A 22,551-nucleotide genomic window follows, 5' to 3' on the forward strand; every position below is an offset into this window, starting at 1 on the left:
GATATCAAAAGCCCCAATTCCCGAAATATCAAAACTTATTTACCTTATATTCGTAGTTGAACTTATTTCTAAGATATGAATAAGATTTTTAAAATATTTAAAAATTCTAAATAATATCTAATGATATAAATTATTGATTTAAAACTCTGTTCTTAAAAATAACTAGTAAAACAAGGAGTAATTGCTTATATATTTTTGAAAGGCTCTCGATTTTCTGATTTATTTTTCTTAAAAAGTTAATATTAAAAATAACTTTTTACATTTCAAATTATTTTAAATATGCTCCTGAAGTTAAATTCTGTTACTGAACTATTAGCAATAGCCGTTTTCTATGTAAAATTATTATTTTGCTTTTTCTAAAATACTCTTCTATTATCACCAATTTTTTCTTATTTGCCCTTAAGTTAGAGCAAAAAAAATATTTTAATTTTTAATATTTTCAAATAAATATATCTTTCTATCGTCGCCAATTTTTCTTATTTACCTTTAAATTTAGGGCAAGAGAGATATTTTTGATAATTTTTTAAATATGATAGACATTTAACGCACGGTTAACTTTATAACTTAATGGATAATAACTGTAAAAGTATTTTTGATTTTTTTTAATTATAATAGACATTTAACTCACGTTTAACTCTATAATAACTTAATGGATGGTAACTGTATAAATATTTTTGAATAACGGAAGAATATACGAGGCGTATATTGAAAACAAAAAAAAAGATAAATTAGGTATTTCTAAAGTTTTGAGAGGTATATAGTTAATTAATAATAATAATAATAATAATAATAATAATAATAATAAAAAAAAACTCTTTTAATCCGCACACAAAAGAAATCCTTTCGCCTTCTCTCTCTCTCTCTCTTCCCCTCTTTCTCTTTCTCTCTCTCTCTCTCTCTACACAAAGTCCAACAACACCAACCCAAAATCCCCTGGAGAAAATCAAACACGCCCCCTCTAATTATTATTATTATTATTTTTTTATTGTTGTTATTATTTTTGTTTATATGTATGTATATATATATATATATATACTCTCGTCATCATCAGCACAGCTAAAAGGAGTCAAAATGCTTTGGCGTCGACTCTCTCCACAACCTGCGCTCCCTTTCTCTCTCTAAAAAGGTGCCTTCGTTGCTCCTCTCTCTCTCTCTCTCTCTTTCTCTCTCTCTCTCCTCTTCCTTACGGTTTATTTTATTATCTCCCACCGTTTCTAGGGTTCCCGATCCCGTGGCCCCCGAAACCCTAGCTGCGGGCGCGGAGTAACTCGACCTCGGCCCCGCACGGAGCCCTAGTTTTCTCTTGCGGAGGATCGCGAGGTTTTTTTTTTTATTTTTTTATTTTATGTTTTTCGTGTTTTATGGGGTGCGTGTAGTGGAGAAACGGGGGCTTAAACCCTAGGGAGGGAACGGGTGATGGGGGGTTTTCTTTTAGGGTTTGGATCTGAGGTCTTGGAATCCCGGTTCTTGGGTGTAGGGATTTGGTGGAATTGGAATCGAGGTTGTTCTTGATCCGTGGCTAGGGTTTCTGATGGTTCCCTTTTTTTAGGTGAACTAACTTGGGATATCCGGCAAATATCTGGTTTATTTTCTTTATTTCTTTCGCGTAGCGATTGTTTTGGGGATGTTTAGTTTACTTCCATTTTGTCTTTGCTGTAGATCACGATCTTTAGTTTGATTGCTATGTGTTAATGTTATTATTCATCGAATTATAGTGTTCAAGAACTTACGTTTTAAGTAAAGATTGGATCTTTATTGTAATACTTCATACTGCGAGTCATAGTTTGCTGATAATAAGACAGTGATCTGATGTTTTTCTGCAGAGATACCGGGGAAGTTGTTATCTGTTCAGTGTTGAAAGAATAATTCTTATAGCTGCTGCAGTTATTGTGCTCTCGGCACCTGTTGTTTATGGGTAGTGACCCGCGGAGCTGATAGCGATTTGCTTGCAAGAGGCTGTTCACGGCGGAGGTCAACCATTATACTGTACTTTCGTTGGTGATACACTGAGGAAGTTGTCACTGCGTGTTGTATTGATACTGATTTTCTGTAGAAAAGGTCGATAGTTCATATTGAAGACTGTGCATGTTATTTTACTTTCGGGGCTTTTGGTAATTTGGTGGCACTGAGTTTGAGATTAGCTACTGTTCTTTCCACCCAATGTTGGTTCCTGATCTGACGACTCGTGCTCAGACCTAATGGTGAATCAGTTTTTACGGGGCATGAATATGGACGCTCCAGATTGGTGTTGATGTTTGGGGCAGTATGCCAGTAACTGTGGGAAGAAATGCAAAGATACTCTGCTTCCAGCTGTGGTTCTGGAGTTAGTAATAGTGCAGTAGGTGCGGCATCTGGAAGGGAAAATGCTAGGGCAGACTCGCCTTTTGCATCATCAAATTTTCCCCCTAATACAAGGTATCTTGAATAGCTATTTATTACCTTATTCATTTTATATTCTATATGATGCTTATTGTGGGTTGGTGCATGCTATTACAACATTAAAACTATTCTAGTTTCTCATAATTTGCCCTTCTATAAGGTTGTTCACTGACATTACATTTTCTTATATAGAACAGTTACATTATAATTTATTTGCATGCTTAACTGATCTAAAGTAACATTTCGCATGGTATACTAACGACTCATTCATGGTTACATTTTTGCTTCCTTGATATTTTTTTTAATCAAATAAGTTCCACTTTGCAAATCTTGTGAATGTTTGAAATCGTGAATATTTGCTTGTTAGTGTGAAATAATAGTTGATATATTTGTGCATGGGTAAATAGTTGCCATCATAAGTATCACCTGAATTAGCATATATATTGTGCATTGTATGGCATACGCATAGTTCTTTTAATATTGCCAGGTGAGACTGGGATCAAAACTTTACCTTTAAATAGTTCTTTCCTTATTCCCTTAGAGTGATCTATTTTTTGTGATCTAATTGATCAACAGCTGTTCAGTGCAAAAACAGGGATTTCCAAGCTAGTTTTTATTGAGATATAGATACTACTAAATTTCAATCTTTCTTACAATGCTGATATTGCCAAATTAATCATGCCATTATTAAGAATATCATGGGACTATAAATGTTTAATGCTGAGTTTTAATCTGATGGACATGACATCTGGCTGCAACATTTGTAAAGGTATAGTATCATAAGAAAATGTAGGAAACCAGACCACTTGGCCGCTTATGTCCACTATTAGTTTAGCCGCACGTAGGCCCATCTACTCATTTGGCTTAGCCTCTTGCTATGCGTTGACGCATTGCGTTACAGGGAAGAGTAATGGAACAAAAGGATTTGGATAGGAGTGGTGGAGAAGAAATGATGGTTCTGAGATTGACGGAAAAATTGTGAAAATAGAGATGTATAGTTCAAGAGGTTTTGGCAAGAGGTACCTATTTCAAGAAGCATGGAATTTTTTCTTGTTGTTGAACTCATGTTGGTAAAGCAGCTAAATATTTTAGGATTTTGGCTCGTAGGATCATCTGCATTTACTGTTTTACAGAGTTCGATTGAATCATAAATTTCATGATTAACCTTCTTTAAATCTCAAAGAACATAAACAACCATCGGTACAATGTATAAATTTTGATCATTTATAGAGCTTCAGCATTCTTAGTAATGTGTAAGCTGTTTTTTCTTCTAAACGAATACTGAACACAGATGGATATACTGGGTGGCGGTGTATCTCGTTTTCTGTAGTTTTTTCGCTTAAGAAATTTGCATAGGAAATTTTAGCGCCATATGTGGAGACCTTTCTACTGCATTCTCCATTGTACTTGCTTTGTGTATTTCGCTTAATAGTTGCTTGAGCTACCATGTTTTCTGATGCTTTCACTTCTCTTCTGCAGGCGGCAGCCACAGCTAGCTCCTTACAAGCTAAAGTGCGAAAAAGAGCCACTTAATAGCAGGTAAAGCATAAATTTCAATATAGTTTCATTGATTTGCATATAGCCATATACTGAGAGGAGAATTGCTAAACTTCTGGTTGGAAAGCCTCCCGATCTCTTTCAACATACATTAAGAAATATCTTCTTCTCCGTAGTCTTACAAAAATTACATAATTTTGCATTCTCAACTCTTATAGCTCTGAAATAGCATAGAAAACTGTAACTATATCCCATACATTCAAATATGCTTCTGCTTGCTGCATAGTAAATCTACAGTCTCGTTTTCACAGATAAATATAACTATCGCAGATAGTTTCTACAATTTATTTGTGTTAATTTGTGAATTTAGCCATGCACTTTTTGTGAAGCTCTTTCCATTTGTTTTCTAGACTTGGCCCACCTGACTTCTATCCGCAAACTCCAACTTGTCCGGAAGAGACGCTAACTAGAGAATACCTACAATCAGGTTATAAGGAGTCTGTTGAAGGAATTGAGGTTTGTTTCTGAACTACCTTGATTTTGTTTCTTATCATCACGCTTTTTCCTGCCATATGGTATTTTCTTTTTCATCTGTTTATCGGCAATGTAATATGTATCTAGTAGTTTCAAACCATACCTTTCTTAATCAATTAGTTGTCACTCACCATTTTAGAGTCAACTGCATCTTTCAGAACTCCCTCTTGGTGTCTATTCTTCTCGCATGTGGATATAGATATCACAAAGTGGATGACATACGTTGGTGCAGGAATAATGAATTTCAGCTGTTAATGAAGATTTATGATCAGTTTCTTAGCTTCTTAGTATAAATTTTGAATTACCTTATCAAAACCAACTTTTCTCGATGAGGTCGATCATTTGCCTTTAGTCAGATAAAATTAACTGATCTTTTTGGCCCCATTTTTTCTTTTCCTCCTCCTTCAATTCTCGTTTTGTCTAGCTTGTGATTTATTTTATAGTTGTTGTTTTTTTTTATCTGTCTAACACCTTTTACTTTGGATCTGACAGGAAGTCAGAGAGATTATATTGAGTCAAGTTGGGTATTTCATCAAGCCTGAGGTCACATTAAGATGCAAAGAGGTAATCATGCCATCAAATAATAATATGTGCTGGCAATGCTGCCAACTTTAATTACCATTGGTTTCTTTTCTGAATTTATTTCTATTGTACTTCTTTTTTTAAAGTTAAACAATATAATCTCCTTCGCTTATAGTTTACACATCAGAGCACTAGAGTAGAGAAAAACAAATGACTTTTTAGACTTTTAGTGTCATTGTCCACTTCCCGTAAAATTGCTATGAAGAAAGTTCCTTGCTGCGATTATTTGTACATGCTATTTTAGGATTTTGCAGTATTGTTTTTTAATAAGTGTTGAACTTTTAGTTGATTAAACGAAAGTTCAGGATTATATCAGAAATTGTCATACTTAGTTAAATATCTTCATAAAAAAAAGTTAAAAATAGCATTATTTACAGTATGAAATGCCAATTATGGATGTACTTCAAAGACGATGAAAATGGTTTTGACTGGATCAAATAGGGATTTCAAATGGTGTTAAAAGGCTTTTCCCAGCACTTCTTGTCATTATTTGTAGTTCTAACTTGTTGCTTCAATGGATGAGGAGGTGTTTGAATATTAGGTATTCTTACTCTGTTTGCATATATTTTTTTCAGTAAACTACAATTGGTGCGTCAACCAGTTAGGAGAAGTGTCATTGATTGATTTGTAGGAAGTTGCCTCCTGAATTGATGCAAAAGCAGTTTTGATGCATATGTTCCCAGTTGTACAAGGAAATCTCGTGTTCAATTAGCATTATACTTCTAATTGAGTGGCTAAACGGTAGGCAGTGATACTTGAGGATTGAAATGAAAGAGGAAAGAAGAAGAAAAAATATTAGGCAACAAGTACCTGGAAAGGGTAGGCGAGTGACTCTGACATCTCTAGAGGACTTTAGAGAAGCTTGTTAGGGTTCCCTTCACTCGATCAGTTGTCTGTTTTAATGATATCACATTCTATGTGGGCTTGTATATAGGGCCTGAGCATGGTCATTGAGCTGTGCTGTTTCATTGCCTGGTATCGTGTTCTCCGATAGTATGTATAAATGAGGGCTAGGCATTAGTATTTGGGCCCGACTATTAATTTTATTATTATGTCATAGCATAACAATAGTTGATTTGATTGTAGAGATGATATATTTGAGCGAACAGTTTTTGACTAAATCCCCTAGTACTATAGAAGAAGCTCATGCTTAGCAGCCAGATACCAAACTCAAACTTATGATTCTTTAGTTTAAAGAGTGTTCTCCTTTAGTCATCTTGTCTTTCATTTGCATTATTCTACCTAATTTCTCACTGCAGATATTTTGTTAGAACTTCACTCACTGTAATACATTGAATAATGTGGTAATATGGCTAAGAAATTTTAGTATCGCAATGCTATCTTGTTACTTCTCTTCACCTATGCTATAATTTGGTCAATGCTTATTCACAAAGTCTTCTGATCTCTGTGCACATAATTTCACTGCAACTATTGTCCTTCCGAATCTCAATACAGAGGACTTCTATTGAAACAGTTACTTTCTTGTTAACTTGCTCAGTCGAGTGTCTATCCTGATACAAGCAGCCTGTGATTTACTTTTTAAGTTTTTCTCAACTGATTCTTTTCCTGTTTTTATGCTAAGGCTATACGGAAACGCTTTAGGGCTATCAACGAATCACGTGCTCAGAAGAGGAAGGTAGATACTTCGATTGTTCTGTCCAGTCGACAATTGATCTACAATGTTTTCAATTTGTGTCAGCAAATGTAGTGTGAACCTTTCGCATAATGCTGTTACTAATCGTGACCTCTGGTAATACAACAGGCTGGCCAGGTTTATGGAGTACCTCTTTCTGGATCATTGCTGATAAAGCCTGGTGTCTTCCCCGAGCAAAGACCATGCGGTGAAGATTTCCGCAGGAAATGGATTGAGGTTTAGATTACGAATGCCTTTGTTTCGTTTGGATTCCTAATTTTTTTTCTAATCCTTCGTGTGGTGCACCAAATTGTTTTTCCCCCCTCAATTATGTGATTTTCACTATACAGTATGTGAATAGAGGCTTATGGTTGGGGAGTTGCCATACTTTCCTCCATCTTCTTTTTTTTTTTTCATTTTCTTTTTTTGGTGTGTGCGCTGGGCACTTATTCTTTTGTTTGTTTTGGATCTTTTGTCGTCTGTGAAGCTTTAGAATAACCAGCTATTGATAACTTGGCAGGCTTTATCACAGCAGCATAAACGGTTACGTTCGCTATCTGAGCATGTTCCTCATGGTTACAGAAGGAAATCACTCTTTGACGTTCTTATTCGCCATAATGTTCCATTGTTAAGAGCAACATGGTTTATCAAAGTTAGTTATCTTAATCAGGTATGGACATGCTTTCTACTTTAGAACATACCCATTTTGCATTTGCTTTAACTATCTTGGATTTCCTTTAATTTTAAGGATTCGCAGCCTACTTTTTGTATTAAAGTCTGTGTACATCCAGGTACGGCCGGCTTCAACCAGTGTTTCATCTGGGGCTCCAGATAAGGCACAAGCAACTCGGACTGAGCAGTGGACTAAGGATATTACAGATTACCTTCAACAGCTGCTGGATGAGTTTTTATCGAAAGATGGCTCTGCCGTACCTTTATCCGGTAGAGATCAATCGTCACCAGGTCTTATGGGTCAACCTCCTTCAGCAAAACACAGAGCTGAATCTTCTCCAGTTATTTCAGAAGTAGAGGATACTTCTTTTCTTTTCAGATGGTGGTATGTGGTGCGCCTTCTGCAATGGCATTTTGCAGAAGGATTGGTTCTCCCCTCTCTTGTTATTGAATGGGTCTTTGCTCAGCTTCAGGTAATTATTCTTCCTCTGCATGCAAAAAAAATGGGAAGCCCTAATAGATGCTAGGGGTTCTGGCGAAAAGGAAAAATCTCTATTTTTTGGTCTTGCAACTTTGATCCACTGCTTTTGTTTTTGCAATTTTTAACTGAAATCTTGCTTTATGACTGAAATACCCCCTTGTATTCCCAATATTACAGATTTCATCATGGGGCATTTTCATCTGCAAAAATGATGTTTTGGCTTTAAGTTGTGAAAAAAGGAAATAGTTGAGCAAAGTTGCAAAAATCAAAAAGCAAGTGTACTAAACGACCCAGTTCAGATTCTATATTATCTTGAATTATATTTTGATCCTTAGATTTTACTGATGCTTCTTACAACTGTGCCTTCAGGAGAAGGATTCAGTTGACGCCTTAGAACTGCTTTTGCCTATTGTACTAAGCATGATAGAGAGCATTTCCCTCTCACAAACGTATGCACGCACGTTTGTGGAAATAACTATTCGAAACCTCAGTGATCTTTCTTCTGGCAATTTGAGTTTAATCAGTAGTTCAAAGAAGACGTCTGTAGCTTCCACTCTAGTGGAAATGCTGCGGTACATGATACTTTCTGTGCCCGACACTTTTGTTTCATTGGACTGCTTTCCTCTTCCATCCCATGTTGCCCCTGATATATATGGTAGAAGTAACATAGAGGCTGTTCACTTTGAGACCCGTGATGCTTATGTTCGGTATTTGTCCTGTGGACATGCTGTTTCCTGTATTCAAAGACGGGCTTCTAATCTTGGAAAGATTGTAAGCCCTAACCTTCAAGGTAGCAGTGCAGCTAAAGTTGTTCAAACTCTGGATAAAGCTCTGACTATGGGCAGCATGACATTGGCATACAGTTCTCTTTTTGAAGATTTATCTGATCCTGCCATGGAAGAAAGATGGATTGCTGAAGTCAGCCCTTGTTTACGAGCTTCTTTAATGTGGATTGGGACCATCGAGTTGTCCCTGATTTGCTCGATATTTTTTCTTTGTGAATGGGCTACATGTGATTATCGAGATACGCGCACCACCCCGTCGCAGAATGTTAAATTTACAGGAAGGAAAGATTTTTCTCAAATATATGTTGCAGTCTTGCTATTAAAGAATAAAGTGCAAGAGATGCACAGCCAATTGACTTCGAAGAATAGTGCTCCATTGGTAATTCGTAACAGTGGGAGAAGTGCTTCTCTGAATGACACTTCATTGCAGGCAGCGGTGGTGGAAAATCCTTCTTTTATTAGAAGTTGTACAAAGATCTTGGATGAGAAAAGAATTAATAAAAAGGATATCTTCCAGAGCCCTGGTCCATTTCACGATATCATTGTTTGCTGGCTTGATCAGCATGAGATTTGTGATTCTGGAGGACTGAAGCGTGTTGAAGTTCTTATTTTGGAGCTTATTCGTAGTGGAATCTTTCATCCTCAAGTGTATGTCAGGCAGCTTATAGTTAGTGGAATTATGGATAGAAACGATACTCAACTTGATCTGGAAAGAAAGAGAAGACATCACAAAATCTTGAAGCAACTTCCAGCTTCTTGCTTATTTGATATACTAGAAGAAGCTAGAATAGCTGAAGCTCAACTTCTACATGAGGTTGTTGCAGTCTACTCTACTGAGCGGAGACTTGTGCTTCGCGAACTTTCCGATGGTCAGTCCAATTATGTGAGTAATAGAAGTGAGAGGAACTCTTCTGGTCAAAAGCAAAATGATCATCAAGCTGGTACTAGGGATGTTAAGCATGGCAGGACAAAGGAACAAGTTGCACAAGTGAAAACTTTGATTTCAAATTTACTGAGATTTCCATATTCTTCTTCCTTGCCAATTGAAGCACGGTCAGATGAATCCAAGGGGAGCGTCAAGCGGCCAATAAACTCATCAGATATAAAAGTCGATTTTGCAGAAGGGAGACCTGGATGTGAGGAATGTAAAGGTTCAAAGAGGCAAAAGTTAGATGAAAGAAGTTCTTTCCAAGGAATACTGTTGAATCAGTCAGATGATGAGGATAGTTGGTGGGTAAGGAAGGGGCCCAAGTTCCCAGAGTCATTTAAGGTAGAGCCACCGCAGAAAACAACTAAACAATCCTCAAGAGGCAGGCAAAAAATTGTGCGGAAAACCCAAAGTCTGGCACAGTTGGCAGCTGCTCGGATTGAAAGTAGTCAAGGGGCATCTACTAGTCATGTATGCGATAATAAAGTGAGCTGTCCCCACCATAAATCTGTTGGTGAAGGTGAAATTTCCAAAGATTTTGAACGGGGGAAAGTACAAAGTCCAGTTGATGTTGGAAAAGCTATAAAACGGCTTAGGATGGTTGAGAAGAGGTCTGTCGCACTTTGGTTGCTGAAATCAGTACGGCAACTTGTTGAAGGAAATGAGAAGGCAGCTTCAAAAGCTAGTGTTACGAGTGTCTTTTCTGCGTCAACTGATGATAGGAATGCTGTAAGATGGCGCCTAGGAGAAGATGAACTGTTGTCAGTTCTCTATATTTTTGACATATGTTGTGACTTTGTCTCTGCAGTCAGGTTTCTCATATGGTTGTTAGCTAAGACCCTTAGTGGAGTAAGCAATCCTACTCAAGTTGGGAGAAATATTATGCTGCCCAAGAATAGAGAAAGCCTGATTTGCCATGTTGGGGAAGCATTTCTTCTGTCATCCCTTCAAAGGTATGCTGGACTTTCTTTTGTTTGATGGACAGCTGAGAAAAATCTCACAATGCTCCTTCCTGATCGGCTTTTGTGTAGATGTAATCATTTTTTCATCATTTCTTGCTGCTGCAGTTTTTATATCTTGTAGTGTTAGTTAATCAGCACACATATACTTTATCCTCTCTTTTCTTTTAATTTTTTTGTGGGCTTGCGAAAGGTTTGTCACTTTCTTTTAATGTTTTTGTGGGCTTGCGGAAGGTTTCTTTTAATATTTTATCCTCTCTTTTCTTTCTATTTTAATTAAAAATGCCTTTCTATTTTATGTTTTAGGATGCAGCTTTTGGTTTTTTGTTGTAAACCACGTTGTTATTATGACGTCTAGATTGAACATTGTGTTTCTGGTTACCAGTTTGATAACGTTATTGATATAAATGATTGCTTTGTTTGATAACGTTATTGATATTAATGATTGCTTTGTTTGTATTATTAAAATGTCTAGTCTGTATATTTTGGTCTTCATCTTATACTAATATTAGTTTACTACCTGGTATCTAATATTTCCAATAATGCAGGTATGAGAATGTGCTTGTCGCTACAGATCTTTTGCCTGAAGCTCTTACTGCCATAATGCCCAAAAGCACCAACATGATAGTTGGAAGGGTTTACGGTTCAGTGGCTTTTTCTTATGGTCGAAACTTGTTGAAGAAATACAAAGATTTAGTCAGTGTGGTAAGGTGGGAAAAGAACTATAGAGCTTCAGGTGATCAGAAACTGCTTGCTGAACTTGATGCCGGTCGATCAGTTGATGGTGATTCAGTATTTAGTTCTGGAGCCTCAGCAGGAGGAGAAGAAATCGACGAGCATATACGTCAGAAATTAAGTGGGAGAATGCCAAGAACAGTTACAAACATGAAAGAGATAGTACAGCGACATGTTGAGGAAGCTTTACACCATTTTTATGGGAAAGAAAGGAAAAATATAGCTACTGCTCCCAGGACCCCCCCGGAGAAATGGGAAGATAGTTACCAAATAGCCCATGATATTGTTATGGGTTTACTTGACTGTATCAGGCAGAATGCTGGTGCAACTCCAGATGGCGATCCCTCAGTGGTGGCATCTGCTGTTGCTGCCATTGTTGGCAATGTTGGTCTTGCTGTTGCAAAACTTCCAGATTTCTCATGCAGTAACTACCAAAATCTTCCTTCCTCTATCAAAAATTCATTAAATTGTGCTCGCCACATCTTAAGTATCCACATAGTCTCTCTTTGCCTTCTCAAGGAAGCTCTTGGAGAACGCTATAGTCGAATAATCGAGATTGCTTTGGCTGTTGAAGCTTCTTCAGCTGTTTCAGTAGCTTTTGCTCCTCCAAGGGGACATCGCAGTCAATTTCAAGTGTCCCCTGAGGCTCATGATATATATGGGAACCATTCAAGTGAGGTTTTGAATAACTCGCAAAAGGGCTTTGGTGGAAGGGCTACAAAAGCTGCAGCAGCTGTGTCTGCACTTGTTGTGGGGGCTCTCATTCATGGGATCATTAGCCTGGAAAGGATGATTGTAGTTTTCAAGCTAAAGGAGGGCTTGGATATTTTGCAATTTATGAGGAATGCTAGGTCCAGTTCTAATGGTATGTCTCGTTCTGTGGGCACTTTTAAGCCAGAAAATTGCATAGAATTATATGTACATTGGTTTAGGCTCCTAGTTGGGAATTGCAGAACAGTACTTGATGGATTAGTTGGAGAGATTCTGGGTGAATCCTATATCCTTGCTCTTTCAAGAATTCAGCGCATGCTTCCACTGAGTTTGGTTTTCCCTCCTGCTTATGCTATATTTGGAATGGTCATATGGAGACCATATATTCTTAATAGCAATGTTATAATGCGTGAAGATATCCCGGTTTATCAGTATCTATCATTGGCCATTGGTGAAGCCATTAGGCATCAGCCTTTTCGCGATGTCTGTTTTCGAAATTCTTATACCTTTTATGACCTCCTAGCTAATGACATTGGTGATTCTGAGTTTGCTGCGATGCTTGAATTGCAGAGTCCTGATAAACATTTGAAAACAATGGCATTTATTCCTCTTCGTGCGAGGCTGTTTCTAAATGCTCTCATTGATTGCAAAATGCCGGCATCCACAATTATGAAGGAAGATGGGTCTTGGGTTTCAGAATCTGGTGAGCTGAGATCAAACACCGAAAGTGAGGCAAAGCTTTTGGAGCGACTTCTGCAAATTTTGGATACCTTGCAACCTGCAAAGTTTCATTGGCAATGGGTGGAATTAAGACTTCTTTTGAATGAACAAGCTCTTGTTGAAAAAATAGAGACCCAGAACATGTCATTCGTAGATGCAATTAGATCCCTATCACCTAATGCTGAAAATTTTGCACTTACTGAAAGTGAAAAACGGTTCACTGAAATTGTTCTGTCCAGAATACTTGTTAGACCTGATGCTGCGCCTCTTTACTCAGAAGTTGTTCACCTTATTGGGAAGCTGCTTCAGGAGTCTCTGGTGATGGATACCAAATGGTTTTTAGCTGGACATGATGTTCTTCTGGGTCGTAAATCCATTAGGCAGCAACTTCTATTCGTAGCTCAAAGGAAGGGACTTCCTACAAAAGCTCAGTTTTGGAAACCATGGGGTTGGTCTTCATTGGGAGAAGCTGTAGCTAATAGAGGTGAGAAGAGAAAGTTGGAAGCTATCGCTATTGAGGAAGGAGAAGTTGTGGATGAATGCATCGATCATAAAAAGTTGGGCAAAATGAACTCTCAAACGGTGGATTCTGAAGGAGTCGGTTCTATTTACCAGCATATAACTGAGAAAGCTTTTGCAGAACTAATATTGCCATGTATAGACAGGAGTTCTAGTGAACTGCGCAATTTGTTTGCCACTGAGTTGATCAAGCAGATGGGCGTAATCGAGCAACACATTAGTACAATAACCCGTAATGGTATGAAACAGGCTGGTGTGGCTTCTGTAGGAGTTGAAGGAACTTCTAACAAAGCCAATAGTCGAAAAGGAATGCGAGGTGGTGGAAGCCCTGTTTTAGGCCGGCGACCTACAGCAGTTAGTGATTCTGTGCCGCCTTCTGCAGTGGCATTAAGAGCATCTCTCTCATTGCGCTTGCAATTTCTTATAAGGTTGCTTCCAGTTATTTTTGCAGACAGGTAAATACTAAAATCGTTAAATTTTTTAGTATCTTTTCAAGTAGGCTAAACCCTCCATTTAACTACTACAAGTTGCACAACATCCCCCTTGTTGACCAAATACTACAGAAAAGCCCCTTCATCTTTTTACCATCATCTCTTAACCCCCTTTCTTCACTCTTCCATTAGTAAACTGTTTCTAAATATGATAAAATAATTATTTAAATTCTGGAATACCAAAGTGGCCCTTCTTATTTCCTAATCCTTCTTTCCCCTTTTCTTCTATCTTCTCTTATTTATCTCATTTAATTTATACCGGATATAGTCATGTTCTACTATTCAACAAGTGGCTGTTACTTTGGAATGAATAAATAAATACAAGATTCTGCATGCATTCTACATATACGGTTGCTGATCTGCTGTGTTCTGGTTGTTTTGAGCACTGACCAATAATATCCTTCTGAACTGAACATAACGACTTCGTTTTGATGCTGCAGTTTATGTTTGACATTGTAATTAGCTAGGTGGTAGCTGTGTTTATACTTGTCACTTTTTTTTTGCAAGTCAAATTACTGGATTGGGTTCAGTTAATTTGTCAGTTAAAGGTGTCTTATCCCAAAATGAGCTATTAGCTTATTGTCATTTTCCTGAATTTCTTGCTCTGTTACATCACAGGGAACCATCGGCACGGAACATGAGGCAAGCGCTTGCCTCTATCATACTTCGTTTGCTTGGTTCTCGAGTTGTATATGAGGATGCAGACCTCTCTCTTCCTCCTCCCAACCCAAGTGCATTAAAATGGGATGCAGAGTCCTCCATGGATGCTTGTGTTACCTCTTTGTTTGATCGTCCTGGCGAAAGCCTCTTCGAGAGGCTCTTGTCCATCTTCCATGCTTTGCTCAGTAGCTGCAAACCAAGCTGGCTGAAGCCCAAGTCTGCCCCCAAGTCAACCGTTAAATCTCCCCGAGATTTTCCTGCGTTTGATCGTGAGGCAGCAGAGAGCATACAGGTTAGTTCAAGTTGCATGTGTTTTATTTCCTAAAATAAACAGGTACTATTTTAAAAATTTTTACTGTGGAAGCATAGAAATTTCTCAGCTTAAGTTGTTAGGAAGTGTGAGACAACCTACTAAGCTGAGTTGTTTCATCTTATTTAAGTCTTCAGTTATTAGCTTGTCTCCTTTCTATATCGTCTTTCTTTTGTAGTCAAGCATTCGAGTTAGCTCTTGATTATTATGGGAAAGCAATTCTCTGCAAAAAAATGCAGACTAACTTGACTGTCGCAGTTTTTCTTGCCTATTGTCAGATCTTATCGACCTATAGTGTCAGGTGATGTCTGTCATCAGTTTGGTGTGAATCTGCCTACATGAGATTTCTCCTCATTTTGGGGTTGCTTGTTGTCGGCAATTGATAATAATTCACTAGTACTCGGACTGAGGTCTGATTGTTACTTTGTGGCTGGGCATCTGCGAATTCACCATTATCTTCGACAAGATTGTGTTCTTTATGTTCCTTAATGTGCTTTTTTGGTCTCTATTTTAGTTAAAAAAAATTGTTATCTCTTAAATTAAATAATCAGATACCCTGTTCTTGTAATATGTGTGTTGTATTCCAGCATCATCTTGCTACTTTCTGTTTTATATATTGCTTTCAAGTTTCCAGCATATCCAGTACTCTTTCAGTTCATCAGTTTTCTTTCATATTGACACCATGGCTTCATAGATGCTGCAGTCTGACTTGGACCGCATGGAGTTGCCACTGACAATCAAACGGCGTATCCAATCCGCGATGCCATTCCTCCCACCTTCTCTTCCTTCGTCTATTCCATGCCACCCTCCTATACTGCCCCCATCAGCACTCTCACCGCTTCAGTCGACTATGCTCGCTCCAGCGCCGCAACAAAGAACTGCGCAGGCGTCGCGGGTTCCAACCAACCTATCGGGCCGAAGCAAGGCATTGCCATCCCTGGACCCAGACATGGAAATCGACCCGTGGACGCTGCTCGAAGACGGTACAGTTTCTGCTTCTACCTCTAGCAGTGGTGGTAACGGCAGCATGGGGGGTGTCAGTGTGGATCATGCCAATTTCAAAGCTTGTAGCTGGCTTAAGGGAGCCATTAGGGTTAGAAGAACCGATCTTACTTACACGGGAGCTCTCGATGATGATAGCTGACCTTTGTACATTCATTTTGTTCAACAGAAGACAAGCGGCAAACTCATTGAATGGGCTTCTGTCAAATGAGAGGCATTTTTCGTCTCTTATTGTGATACATGAGGGGGTTTTGTATCGAGAAAAGGGTGCTGAGTTGGATAAAACTAGCACCCTCGTGAAAACCCCCTTATTTTGCCGCCATGACCTACATAAGCGCTGTTGTATATAGAAAACATTTTTATTGATTCCTCGATCGAGATGAGTCGAGTTTCGGTGCGAGGAATGGTTTGCAGCTCGGTAAGTTCCGGTCTTTTCATCAGGATGTACTACTAAAGGGAAGGAAAATCTCCACGACTCTGATGGGAAACATATGTTGCATCAGCAAGAACAATTCCGAAAATGATTTAAATGAGTTTAGGGACTGACAAAATTGTTGCTTCTCAAAGTGTATTCTACAGTTTGCTGCTTACAGCTGCTCTTTGGCTCTCATTTTGCCTCTTCTTACTCGATTCGCTTGAGCTGCCACTAAGCTTCGCATGCTGTTTCTATATTATTTTCAAATCCTTTAAAAGGTCATTCCTTTTAGTGTTTAATTCTTGCGCGATTTTTTATTGCCGCTGCTGCTTTCTCCTTTTTCTTTTTTTTCTATTTTTCATAACTGCAGAACTTAATGTTTGATATAATTTTAGTTGTCAACGTGTGTTACTTTCTTTTTGGTCCACAGACTTTCTTTAATTTATACGTATATGCTTCGGTGCTTCTATTCTCTCTTGAGCTTATTTTGAACCATTTCTCATCCGGCTTATGTTTATCAGGCTATTTATTTTTATCATTCTTTTCTAATATTCATTTGAGTTTGTTACCGAACTAGCCATTTTTTCTTTGATGCAATTGGGTATTTAACTCAAGTTCCTTTTTTTTATATATAATGTGAAATTTCTTTCTTTTTTTTTTTGTCTGCTCTCCTTGTAACTTCACCAATTTTCAGAAGCACTTTTACCTTATATATAGTAACATTGCTGGAGCTCAGTGTAAGCTTTAATTGACAAGTGGGATCTTGCCTTTTCTTTTTGCAATAGGTAGGGGAAAAAGGGTGGTTGTATTTCGATGGAATAAAAAAAAAAAAAAAGAAGAAACATTACAAACTGCGTTCAACTGGGTTGCTTTAACCTGATACTCACTAAGCTATTTTGCAAGTCTAGCACTAGCTTCTGTGATTGTTTTAGTGCCTATTTTTTTGGCAGTTCTAGGTTAGCCATGAAGCTCAAGTGAAATAAACATTGTTTCTGAGAGCTAATGATATCATTGATACAAAATGTACAGTGATTTCCTAGGTCAACAAAATGTTCTCATTCCTATTGTTAGTTCACTCTGCGGCAGCTTCTGGTAAAGGAAGCTGGAGAAAAGCTATCTGGGAACCTAGTAGTGTCCTCAGGGTTCACTTGTATTTATCCGTTTCTAGCGGATTTATCGGCGAAAAGAACATCGTCGATCCATGAAACAATGTTGAATGCCAAACTCTCCAGCACCCTCGAATAGCTCTCCAGGATTGCTTGTCCAACATCCTGCAAGAGAATGATTTATATCATCGTAAAGTACGAAACTTACGCAATGATGGTCAGATAAAAAACCACTCGTAAATAGGCTAATATCGCAAAAGTGAATGTCATAGTATCTACGGAGGCATTTTCCTGCAATTCAGCTTTATAGAGCTGTTTCATTCAGTGCTGCAATTATCTCATTATATTTTGCGCCCTTATTACATGCTTACCTTATTGTACTGGATTTTGCTTGTATCTAAGGTGGTCTGCGACAGGCCGGGAAATCTCTGCTTCAAGCACAGCAAGAGACTCTCGGCTCTGCTCGCCAGCACTACGTTCTTATCACCGTCGACCACCAGTTCCTTCACCACATTCCACGAGGACTTTGAATGGGCCATGCTCGCTTTGCGGCGCCAAACATGCATTGCGGCCTCCACACGGTCGGCCATCTCAAGTGCTTGGTGCTCCGACGATATGTCGAGGCAGTCGAGAAGGTAATCCGGCGAGAACCGGTCCAGAGTCGACATGTAGCGATATATTGAGTCTCCTACGCTTAACCGGCCGCTCTGAACAGTGAAAGAAAGCAGATCTTTCAGACCAGGAGCAAGCATAGAAACTGTTATGTTTGATCATTAACTCTGACCTTCCTTGCTACAACTACAGATATATGATTTTGCAAGGACTTAACAGCAGAACACTATAATAATACCGAGTCGATTCCTAGTGTTCGGAATCATATGGTGGTAGAATTGCCTCACCTTTGGAAGTGGTGCTAGATATGATTCTGGGACCTCCATTTCAGCAAGGACGGTGCTGTTTATCGCCACCGCCGCTTTATGGATCTGATTCGCGCAATCCCGCCTCTTTTGCAGCTCTTTCCTCCCCTTCTCTTGGAGGCCAGAATCAGGAACACACGGCACGGGGAGCCACCACTTCTCTTCGTTCCGGTGGCTTAGTTTCCGGAACGACTGCGAGGCGGAGTTAAATGATTGCTTTCCTTCATCAACATACCAGAACTCCGGTTTCCTGAAACTGTCCAGTATATCCTGCAGCAATTTCGGTTCTGAATCACTAACTATGTTTGGCTAATTTGCAATTTTAATCGCCTCGATGATCAAAACCTATACATAATCTTCCAGATTTGCAGCCCCTTTCTTAGGGGGAGGGGGGATAAAGTGCAGAAATTTCTAATAAATCAAGAGGTGGTTTTCAAAAGCTTTGATCTTCGAGTTCTTGAAACATATGCAGACTTACAATCAGCATTGCATCTAGCTTTTCCAGCGCGGGCAGATTTACGTAAATATCCGATCTTGGTCTTGTCGTCATCACCTGAAATACAAAGTAGAGAAGGTATTTAGGGGGTGGAGACAAGGAAATTTAGTCAACAATGAAATTGCCTAACAAGTAATTAGTAGAAACTATGGTCTCCTAATTGTTGTTCCTCACCTCTACAGTAGATCCATCGGGCAATTTTTGCGAAGAGGGGTAGAATTCGACTATGTAGTCGCAAACTGAGAGGAGGCAATCCATCTCTCTCCTCCACATCGACTTCTTCTCTCGCGAAAGAGGTCCCAATTTGCGGCAAGTCCCGAACACCGTCGCTGAATTTAAACAGAAAAAGAAGATCAGAAAAGAAGTGAGGTTAAGATACTGATCAGCTTAAATCAAAGATCAGTAAGTCACTATATATGATCTTCTTTTTTTTTTTCTTTCTTTTTGTGTGTGTGTGTGTTGAAAATTTGCATGCAAGAGTTTTGTCGAACTCGTGGATTTGGTATAAAAAGAGATTTTAATGTTGAATTCTTTACCATAGAGGTTTGTGATGGCATTTGAGATGGCCACAGCAGTGCAGACACCCTTGCCAGTCCCTGACATGTCTTCTCCCAGCAAAAGCTTTGAGAATTTCTCCCTTATGAGTTCCAACTCTGCCAATTTGCCGATCATCAGAATAAGCGCCAATTTCGATTCTTAAAGCTATGAAAAACGGCGGAACAAGCGTAATATTGGCCATACCATCTTCAGTCGGTCTTCGTTTCAGCACGTCAGCTCGCTGCTTCATGCTAAGCCTGCTCAGAACAGGCAAAGGCCGGTCGACCAGTTTGGCGATCGGCCATCCTCTGCTGCGCATTTCGAAGGGGCCACTGTGCTCTTCGCTGCGCTCGGAGAAGGATGAGACGTCGGAGATTGTGCGGCTGTAGTCGATCGAATCGACACCCAGGGTGGAGCACCCAGTCTCTTCCGAATTCTCGTCGCAGACTGACGAGCTTTCCATTTTTTGTTTTTCTTTCTTTCTTCTTCACTTAAACCTGCAGAAGATTCATACAAAGTTTGAATGATGAATGACAAAAAATATCATGTGGTCTTTGCATTTTTCACACAAGTTGATTACTTGATCCTAATAGGAATCATGAAACATGTTACCTAAAAGAGTATATCAACATGTCCTTCAAAGCTCATGTGATTTCTCTTCTGATTAAGTTGTTGAGCATCTGATGGTGTGCAATGTGAAATAGGCTAACAAATTTGTAGTCTACAAAGTTGATCTTATATAGATAAAAAAAAAAATCTATTCCTTAAGATAAGGTATAATTTTAGACACACTTTGAGCCACTTCAAATTTTATAAACAACATGTGGTGGAGAAATTCATTTACTTTATACTTTTTTTTTGTCACTTGCTATAGCATGCTCTACATTTCTTTAGATGCAGATACAAAAAGTTGAATAATAACTGCTGCTGCTGCTGCTGCTGCTTTTTGCAGAAAAAAGGCATCATTTTTTTTTTATTTTCCCAATGCATTGAAAGAAGAAGCAAGCATGGCATTCAAATGAACTCACCTTTATGTGATTACTTTGTATTCTTCTCCCCCTCCCCCTTAAGCTTTGCAATCATCTTCTTTCTCTCTCTCTCTCTCTCTAGAAAAATATGAAATGGGTCTCTTTTTGAACAAGAGAAGAGTTGCTAAACTAAGAACCTCTTATGCAAAAGCACTAATTAGGAATGAACCCCCCCAAAAAAACAGAAAAAAAATAAAAATGAAAAGAAAGGTGTGTATATATTTCACCCTTGAAGAGCTCTAAGGACACCTCACTAATATCATTTTTAATAGAATGGGAAGAATGTTACAATTTTTTCTTTGATGATAGTGGAATGGTTAGGGGTTTTGGACCAACAGGATGAAAGGCTTAGATGTACAAAGTGTTCTATATGATGATGAGAAGGCATTTATTGCTTAGAAGAGAGAGAGAGAGAGTCATAGAGGCTTCATTTATTTATTAATTAATTAAGACAAAATGTATGGCCCCCTAAATTTTTTTAGTTAAATTGAGAATTTTATTAAATTTATCGATAATTCTGTCAAATTTAATGACTTTATTTAAGCTAAAAAACTCAAATAACAAAATTAGAAATTGAGAACAAAATCAATCAACGAAAATAAAGTCGAGGGGCTTGTTTCAGAATAGTCTATTGTTGCGCGTCCTTTACCTTAATTTAAAAATGCATCGTTCACCTTTTTTTAGCCCGGGATAAAGTTGCTTAACAAATACGTTAAATCATGTACTGTACTATTGCATAATAATATCGACACTTTAGCTGATGAGCTTGAAAAATGCTATTATCTATTCTTATCGAGGGCACATAGTGATCATATTTGATGAATCTATTTATTTATAGCATCACACCTTGATATAAATGATGTTTTACCTAAGTCATTTGATAATTAAACACTTATAATTTTTTTAAAAAAAATCTTTCTTGGGGCTAAATTGAAATTTTTTACTAACAAACAAGATCATGTCCTAATAACCAATATAAAATTAGTGTGCTTTTCTTTTTTCTTTCTTTTTTTTTTTTTTGGAGAGGAAGCAAAATTAGTGTACTATACATGCACAACAGTTTTAGGTTGTCACAATATGTACCTCTTTTAGGGTCCAACCATTTATTATTTTATGGAGAAACTTTAGCTGAGGAGTTGTGAGCACATTGTGGTTCCCATGATCTCTTAGCTCTAATATTTCTTTTTGTGGAAACATGAGTTGGTATAGAGTTATGGGCACGTAATGGCAATGTAAGGACAATGTGGAAACTCAACCACACACATGATGTTATTGAAAAATAAATAAATAAATAAATAAATAAATAATAGGATAAAATATCCTCACGTGGTTTCACACTTTCTCACTTTAGTACCCTATAGTTTAAAATATATCAAGTTAGCCTCTGTGTTTTCGCACTTTCTCACTTTAGTACCCTATGGTTTAAAGTGTATCAACTATCAAGTTAGTATCATGTGGTTTTATTTTCCTCTTTTTATTGTCAATTTTACTAATTTTTTTCGTTAAATCAGTGACAAAGTTAAAATTAAAGGGCACTAAAGTGAATATTCGATAAACCTAAATAAGGTATCTGAAGTTTTTTGTATATAACTTAACGAAATAATGGAGGAAAAAAAAATTAGTGACAAAGTTAAAACTAAAGAGTATTAAAGTAAATATTCGATAAACCTGTGTAGGGTATCTGAAGTTTTTTGTATATAATTTAACGAAATATTAACAGGGGAGCCGACGAAAAGAACAAAATGAAACCACAGGGTACTAAATTGATGCACTTTAAACCAGAGGGTACTAAAGTGAGAAAGTGTAAAACCACATGGTACTAAATTGATACACTTTAAACCACATGGTGCTAAAGTTAAAAAAGTGCGAAACCACAGAGGTGATTTGAAGTTTTCTCTAAATAATAATATGGAGACCTTCTTTAATATCGAAATAGAACATTCTGAAATAGCTCACTCAATATATACTAATTTTTATGGGGGCTTCCTTAAATTTTGCAACAAAAAGTTTAACTTAATTAACTACAAAAGCTCAATTTTAAAAAAATTTTTTAAAAGTTGAAGGAGTAGCTAGCTTCTATATAATTAATACGTGACCAATCTTATATTCTTTAGGGTAGAAATTATCTTTAATATTGGTGCAGGTGGGAACCATAAATATGTAATTAATTACATCCAATCAAAAAGAAACTTTGACCAAACTATGCTTCAGACCTTCTATTTTATTTATTTTATTGTTTTATTATTTTTTACAGAAACAGTTATTTTAGAGCTTTTATGAGCAGAGATTGTATTACTTAAATCAAATTGATTGATATGCATCAATTCAAATCGATTTAAAGCGAATTCAACCAAATCTAAATTGACCAAAATCGAAAGTGGCTCAAACCAATTAAACTGAACTTGAACTGGATCAAACCCACCGAATTACGATCGACAAATCCATTGAATATCT

At 37.7% G+C, this 22,551-nt stretch overlaps 2 protein-coding genes across 6 annotated transcripts; one reads left to right on the forward strand and one right to left on the reverse strand.

The window, feature by feature from the left end:
* LOC109714191 (mediator of RNA polymerase II transcription subunit 12) lies at positions 1,009 to 16,440 on the forward strand. 4 transcript variants are annotated; one of them, XM_020238680.1, is made up of 14 exons: positions 1,049 to 1,126; positions 1,219 to 1,320; positions 1,824 to 2,415; positions 3,859 to 3,918; positions 4,287 to 4,392; positions 4,903 to 4,974; positions 6,575 to 6,628; positions 6,755 to 6,862; positions 7,146 to 7,295; positions 7,417 to 7,770; positions 8,148 to 10,444; positions 10,999 to 13,590; positions 14,245 to 14,578; positions 15,291 to 16,440. In XM_020238680.1, exons 3-14 carry the CDS (start codon positions 2,288 to 2,290, stop codon positions 15,738 to 15,740), a joined length of 6,705 nt encoding a protein of 2,234 aa, XP_020094269.1. In that variant the 5' UTR covers positions 1,049 to 1,126; positions 1,219 to 1,320; positions 1,824 to 2,287; the 3' UTR covers positions 15,741 to 16,440. The 4 variants fall into 4 exon arrangements, with proteins under 4 accessions (XP_020094268.1, XP_020094270.1, XP_020094269.1 ...); XM_020238679.1 differs by lacking the exon at positions 1,219 to 1,320 and having other exon boundaries at positions 1,009 to 1,126; XM_020238681.1 differs by lacking the exon at positions 1,219 to 1,320 and having other exon boundaries at positions 1,009 to 1,126; positions 15,300 to 16,440.
* On the reverse strand, positions 16,754 to 20,440 carry LOC109714192 (rop guanine nucleotide exchange factor 3). 2 transcript variants are annotated; one of them, XM_020238683.1, is made up of 8 exons: positions 20,098 to 20,440; positions 19,274 to 19,566; positions 19,069 to 19,185; positions 18,707 to 18,861; positions 18,515 to 18,589; positions 18,019 to 18,306; positions 17,491 to 17,826; positions 16,754 to 17,284 (listed from the first exon to the last, which is right to left on the reverse strand). In XM_020238683.1, the coding sequence occupies exons 2-8, from the start codon at positions 19,530 to 19,532 to the stop codon at positions 17,168 to 17,170; spliced, it is 1,347 nt and encodes a 448-aa protein (XP_020094272.1). In that variant the 5' UTR covers positions 19,533 to 19,566; positions 20,098 to 20,440; the 3' UTR covers positions 16,754 to 17,167. The 2 variants fall into 2 exon arrangements, with proteins under 2 accessions (XP_020094272.1, XP_020094273.1); XM_020238684.1 differs by lacking the exon at positions 20,098 to 20,440 and adding an exon at positions 19,682 to 19,765.

The sequence above is a fragment of the Ananas comosus genome, linkage group 8 (assembly GCF_001540865.1).
Source record: "Ananas comosus cultivar F153 linkage group 8, ASM154086v1, whole genome shotgun sequence".
NCBI classification, from domain to species: Eukaryota; Viridiplantae; Streptophyta; class Magnoliopsida; order Poales; family Bromeliaceae; genus Ananas; species Ananas comosus.